The following is a 6514-nucleotide window of genomic DNA, read 5'->3' as shown; positions in this document are numbered from 1 at the left end:
TCTGATCAGTCCTGATGTAAATTTGTGCGTATTCTCTATAAACATAAGGGAAGGTTCACTTCCCTCTTAGAACAAACTCCATCAGCAGTTTCCCACACCGCCCCTGAGAACATTCTTTCATTATCTTGTTTTGTGTAATAATTGCCATGGAGTAGTCACAAACTTGTTTTTCTACCAGTTGAAACTACAGAACAATGTGTATGCGTTGACCTGGATTCAGAGGGAGAAAAAGTTACTGTTGGCGTCGTCTCCACCTTGAAAATTTGCCATCAGTATGGTAGAGAGTTGCCAAAGACTTAGAATGCGTAATTGAGAGCACTGAATGCCTGCAAGGATTCTTTGAGATAAGAATTGTCTGAAAACATTTTAACTGCAGCTCTGGGTTGTATCATTGATCCTTTCTGTAGCTCTATTACTCTTTAAAATTTTATCGTTTCTGGAGTGATTAGCCTGCAATGTAAATAGAAGCTGCAGGTTTTGTAAAGTATCTTTTTTCTTGGTATGTTTTATGTCACTTTTTTTTTTTAAACTTTTTATGTAGTTCTTATATTTAAGAAGACATATATACTTATAATCTGTAAAATCGGGAAAAAGAGAGAGTTTTCTGATGGGCAGAGGAATGGCCCCTCTGCACGAGGCACGCGGCTGCAGTTCGGAAGGTGCGGTCCCCCTTTCTGGCTCCGTCCGCGAGCTCCCAGCACGACCGAGGGTTCCTGCTGTCCCTAGTCTGGTGTAATCACAAACTGCTCCTGAAAAAATCGCTCCGTCCTGGGCTTTGCCCCAGCCGTGTGCTCACGCAGCTTCCGTGCTGTCACATCCAGGGATCTGTGGCTCTGCGATGACTTCATTCCGCTTTCTGCGTGTTTAATGCCAAATCCGCCTGCCCAGGGTGGCTGTGCTGAGCTGATTCACCTTCTGGGATGCTGCTGGCTGTCTCCAGTGCCAGTAGGAGGGCAAGAACCAGCAAGGGGTGGGAGCAGGACCCCTCTTCCCACGGCAGCTTGCAGTTACACGAGCTAGCGCAGCGGAAACTACGCCGTCAGTAAATCCCTTGGGCAAGTACATCCGTATCCAACTTGCCTGTTGGAAGGATTAAAATCTGCTGCTTGGGATAGTATTGTAGTACCTGCGATGGTTTGGAGACACAGGCTTCTGTGCCTAAAGCCACTCTACTTCTTTACACTGGTTTCTACTGGTGAAGTAGGAGCGCTGGTTGCTCCAGGGGAAGATGTTACCTGCCCAGTCGGCACAGTCGTTAGTGACACGGTGCTGGTGGCTGCTGCAGAGAAAGGTATAAACCTTCTGGTGGATTTGACTATCTTTTAGAGAAAAGATAAAGCAAAAACTGTAATTGTTCTTATTGTCGTATAATAGGCAGGTTTAGATTTATGAGTGAATACAGGACTAGATATGGCGTAAGTGAGCAAGATGGACTGTTAAGTGCCTTGCAGCCTGTGGTCCAGAACACGTACAGTATGTTCTGGTTGGGTACAGGAAGTTCAGCTTTCAGCCCAATTGCAGATTTGATGAGGGATTTTGGTGTCTGAAAAAAACAGGCAGTATTTCAGGAGGAACATTTCAGCCTCATGTTAAGCGTTCAAATATATGTGTATTTGATTTTTTTTTTTAATGAGAGACAAAGTCTGAAGTAAGACAAATTGTCTTGTTTACCTGTATCTTAATCTCTTCACTTTCATGTTTGTATTTATTTTCCCTCTTTTGGACTAGAGGGATCGTTTTCATCATGTTTAGAAAAAGGGGGAACTGACCAAACTGATGTTACAGAGGAAACAAACTGTTCAAAACAGCAGCGTGTTACCAAACACATTGGGAAATCGAGAACGCAGCAATGACCTTCTGTAACGTTTTGGCTGTGGTACTCTTGGTGTTACCTCTGTCAGTAGGTGATATGGCTGCACCAAATAGGTGTTGCAGCCGGTCACCACTTTTTAAGTGGCTGAATCATGAAGTTGATTAGTTTAAGTGGAAATTAAATGTTTTCTTTACTTTCTTACATTGCACTCACGTACTAAAAACCTGGTAACAGGGAGAGCATCTTGCAATAAACTTGCTCAGATTTTATGAAATGTATCGTTTGCTCATTTTTCCAACTGAAGATTGTAGCAGTGTTGTGCAGGTGAGGGGTGAGTGACAAGGGGAGACAAGTGGGTGCTGCTAACCGGCCCGAGCCCGGAGGAGTGGTGACCGTGGGTGTACTGATGGGGGCAGAGCCAGGCAGCCCGCTGCTCTAACGCTGACCAGACTGCTGCTGGGAGCGCGAGGGCTTGTCAGCGCTGGGAAAGTGACCCCTGTGACGTGGTTCAGGAGTATGAACAGTGGCTTTTTGCAGTGGTTTATACAGTATAAGGAAAGATCCTAAATGTTTGGGTGTTCTTTAGGAACATCTGGCATGATATAATTCTTAGAGGTGTGATTAAAGCCAAATATTCCTTGATATTTCCTCCCTCACTTCCAAATTATATATATTAATTTATTTTTTGCCCCGTACCTATATATCAATTTTTGCTAGGTTATTTTTGGTTTAAATCTTGGTCTCTTATCTCTTTATCGCCAGCTACAGTTGGTGCTTAATAAGTGAAACCTTTGCAGCCTTCAGTAGTAGCTTGAAAGAGCACCCCATTGACTGCATGCCGAGTGATGGATGGATTCCCTGCCTGCTGTTCACTTTGCTGCTAGATTCACCCAGGGTGTAATATCCTAACAAAGCAGAGGAGGGAATTGAAATGTGTTCTTCAGAGAACAGCAGTAAGTAAAGCTGCCTTTCTAGTTGGTCTCTCAATTAGCTCCTAGGAGATTTTCGTGCTTTTCTAGTTTCACTTGGGGATATGTGACCTGATAGCATATTGCTATAAATAATTATTTTACTGGTACCAAAGTAGGTGCCGCACACAACCACAAAGCAGCATTTTCAGCGTCATTATTGAATGCTGTAAATAACAATTTTCAGACAAGCCTCTGTCTGTCTCTCTGTCTTAGGCAGTCCTGACGTTTCTGACCCTCATAACTTTGATTGTTAGTTTTGTGCTGCCCCTTGAAGGGAAATTGCTAGTGAGTGGCACAAAGCTCACAAGCTAATGCAAGGGGGGAGGAGAAAAGTGCAAAATTGTTGCAGCTAGAGGGGCGGGAGTAGAGGAATTGCTTTCATGCTGGCTGTGGCAGGTGATGGTTACTTGACCGTAGGAGCGGTGTATTTAAAAGAAAAAAGAAACTGGCCTTAAATGCATGTGCCACAGCACCCCCATTTAGCTCGGCCCTTTACCAGAAACTCCGACAGGAGCACCGGGTAAAGACTATTCACCTCAGTCAATTTTTGCTGGGTGGCAGCATTTGAAAATGCAGAGGAGAGCATGTATACCAGGCCTCGCTTACACAGCTGTGATGAACTACAGCAGTTCTGAGGTCCATTGAGCTCTTTTTGGGTTTTAACATGGGTCCTGCAACTTAAAGAAATGACCATCGATAAATCTGTGGTAGCGATCAACATAAATCAGAGTTTTGTAGTACTTGATTACAGATCGACTGTTTTATCCACCGTTTCGCTGCCGCTGGTGAGGCGAGGTGACAGCTAGGCCCTGGGAGCAGTGTCGGGATTAGCAGGACACGATGTTCGCTGCTCTCAGTCGCCTGATTGTGTTCTGATTTGACAGACTGTGGTGTTCCCAGCGAAGTGTCACTGCCGACACTGAGCTCAAGGGCTGTGGGACTTGGAGGCACAAAGCGCTCTCCGTTTTCTCAAGTGAGGCTCAGCAACACAAGAGGCTTGGGATCAGTCCTCAGGAGTTGGGTATGTGCCTTCAGCCAGGGAGAACAGGATGCCTAGCTGTTTCATATTTTTGGGGCTAGTGGTCGAAAGGAGTATACATTCAACAACTACTCTCATATCCATATCATCTAAGTTTATTTTAAAGTGTTTTCCTTTGTCTTTGAGACAGGAATTAGGAAGGTGGTCAGACAGGGGGAAAAAAAGTTTATTTCTATTGCTGTTCCTGTGTAATTAACATTGATTTATGAGAACTTTAATTTAGGCAACTGTAAACTGCCTCGTGACTTTCTGCAGAGCAGATATGAACTTGCTCAACTGTAGATGGTCAGCAATGATGTCCTAACATTTATTTTCAATGGGAAGTCGTTTTTGTGAAAGCTCTCTGTCTGTATGCAAGTAGCATCGTGCTGTAGCAGTGCAGCTGAAGAAAGCGAGCGTCTCAAATCCGTCAAAAATCCTGCTTCAGGTGTCTTTTTGCAGTGACCTCCACTTCAGACTTTCAGTTTTTCATTTGTCTATTGGATCTCCAGAGTTTGCTTTCTCTGACTCTGTGTCTTGGGTTCGGATTTTTATCTTTGAATATATCACTTTCACAGTCTTGACCGGGTGGCCTCCCTTGCTGCTGGAGGACAGCTCAGAGGCGGCTGGAAGAAGCAGGATGAGTGCGTTTGGCTGTGGCATCAGCCTGTAGATGCCATTTGATTCAGGTGATGAGTTCAGACTGCTCGCTTCCAACAGTTGTTAATGGCTGGCTTCAAAAATAGTCACCGGCACAGCTGGAGAGGTAGTGTGATTGAAAATCAGTGAATGCAAGTAACTGCAGCTAATGCTCGTCTGTATTTTACCATTTCCATAATTTTGGACAGTGTGAGAGGATTACTTCTGTTCTTTTAAAATAACGCATTGAATTCCAGGCTTTGCCTGAAAATGTTTCAGGTTACTATTCTAAAACGGAATTCTGTTACTCTATTTTAATATTTCATTAGGATTGGGAGTGACTATTTTAATCTGTAACTCAATTAAAAGGACACCTTTTGAGGTCTTTGTAATTTTGTATGGAGGCACGGCTCCGTCTGAAGAGTGTACATGAGTGTAGGTTATAGTCTTTAAGTTTGATTTTTAGACTAATGTTAGCAGCTTTTACTTTAAATTGATTTTTATTAGATAGGACTGTGTAAGTAGATATGTTACTGTAAAAATAAAGTGTTTGTATGTTTAATATATGCGTTAAAAGCTCTGTAGATAATATTTAAATATTTTATGTGAAGTTTGGTTTGACAAGTGGTTGTTAAGACAAAGCGACGTTCTGAGCGGGGTCATTTTCGCTGGACATTGCAGGAGCTGCCTCGAGTTGCTCGTACAGCCTGAGATTCGTTGGCTCGTACAGATGGGACAACCCCTGTGTTGCAGAACCAGAAGAGCTCAGCCCTGCGAGCCCTTCAGCAACAAAGAAGTAAAAGCATTCCTCTGTAACAGGCTTCAGCACTTACCTCTCTTCGCTGGTACTGTTTGTGCTGCACCAAAGCAGCTGCTACCCTGAGTTAAGAGAGAACAAACTCAACATGGCGTGAAATTACTGCACTTCCATTCACATTCATTAGAGTTATATTGTTACCAGCTACAAGCATGACTGGTCTTTGCATGAATAATAACAGCCAATGCTAGTTTGAGTTTTACCTTAAAACATGAACAGGACACAGTGCCGACTTGGAAACTGCGTGTGTTATGACAATACGTATTATTGCACTTTTCTTGTCAGTTATGGAACAATATTTATACTTGTCAGATTTGGAAAAAGGCAGGTAGGAAGTTTCTAAACAGAAATATGGTTAAAATGTGACTCTTAAAAATAACTCCAGAGGGTCTTGAGTGCAGGTTCCCAATGCTGTGCTGCTGCTACTAAAACATCCTTGGAGGTGTTTGTCGTTGGGAAGGAGAACCGGTCTCCAAACCCTCAAGTACCAAGCAGATGATCCCCCCTTGCTCAGTTAGGGATGAACCAGGAGGCAAGTGGAAACTTGCTTTGGTATTTACTCCTCCCGCAGATCGGTTTCATCCGGGCTGCTGATGGGTTGAGTTTCAGAAACGCCTCCGTCGCCTGCCGTGAATTCCATGTCGTCTTGGTGCTGCTGCGACAGCGAGACCTGGACGTGGGTAAAAACCTGCTGTGTGCCGTGGGCCTGTTTTTCCTCTCCATGAGCTCAGATCCATGGTGCGTGTTGTCTACAGCGCCTTCAGGACGTGAACAGGAGGGAAACACCTGGAGAGCAGAGCGCGCTTTATTATGGGCTCTGTCAGTCCAGCAGTGTAGGATTTTCCTCAACAGGTTTTGTTATGGTCTTTTGGTTTTTTAGTCCTTAAGTCCAAATCCAAAGGAAAACTATTCTTGCCTTTTTTTTTTTTTTTTAAAAACCGATGCTGGTTTTATGGGTTGGTTTAACTGTATGTCCTTCCAGCAATTTTTCAACTTGTTGTATCTGTTTGGCATAGATACGTGAATTGTATTGCATGCCAGACCTTTTTATGAAGTTTTAATAGTCAGAAATACCTAAAATTTCAAAGCTGATTCCGATCTGTTATTGGCTTGTTAACCATTGCAGAATGGGTGGTTCTGTGACTAAGACGGTGTCTTTCTGTTGTGGTAGTACTCAGATTCAGAAACCAATGGCTATAGATACGGCCTAAATACACAGTTAGGAGCTTAAAAAGCTTGTAAGCGTGCCGAGCTTA

The 6514-nt window shown here is 43.6% G+C and overlaps 1 protein-coding gene across 1 annotated transcript in view; it reads left to right on the top strand.

Moving 5' to 3' along the window:
• Window positions 1–1131: 1131 nt before the first annotated feature.
• The window catches only part of NLK (nemo-like kinase), a 37825-nt gene continuing 32442 nt past the window's right edge, over window positions 1132–6514 (top strand). The window contains exons 1-3 of the mRNA XM_010153146.1: window positions 1132–1291; window positions 3669–3805; window positions 5830–5996. Of these exons, the coding sequence (XP_010151448.1) occupies window positions 1132–1291; window positions 3669–3805; window positions 5830–5996 (464 nt within the window). The remainder of the gene's footprint in view (window positions 1292–3668; window positions 3806–5829; window positions 5997–6514) is intronic.

Source organism: Eurypyga helias, unplaced genomic scaffold, assembly GCF_000690775.1.
Source record: "Eurypyga helias isolate BGI_N326 unplaced genomic scaffold, ASM69077v1 scaffold17446, whole genome shotgun sequence".
Classification (NCBI taxonomy): domain Eukaryota; kingdom Metazoa; phylum Chordata; class Aves; order Eurypygiformes; family Eurypygidae; genus Eurypyga; species Eurypyga helias.
This window is presented reverse-complemented; position numbering and strand designations above follow the sequence as displayed.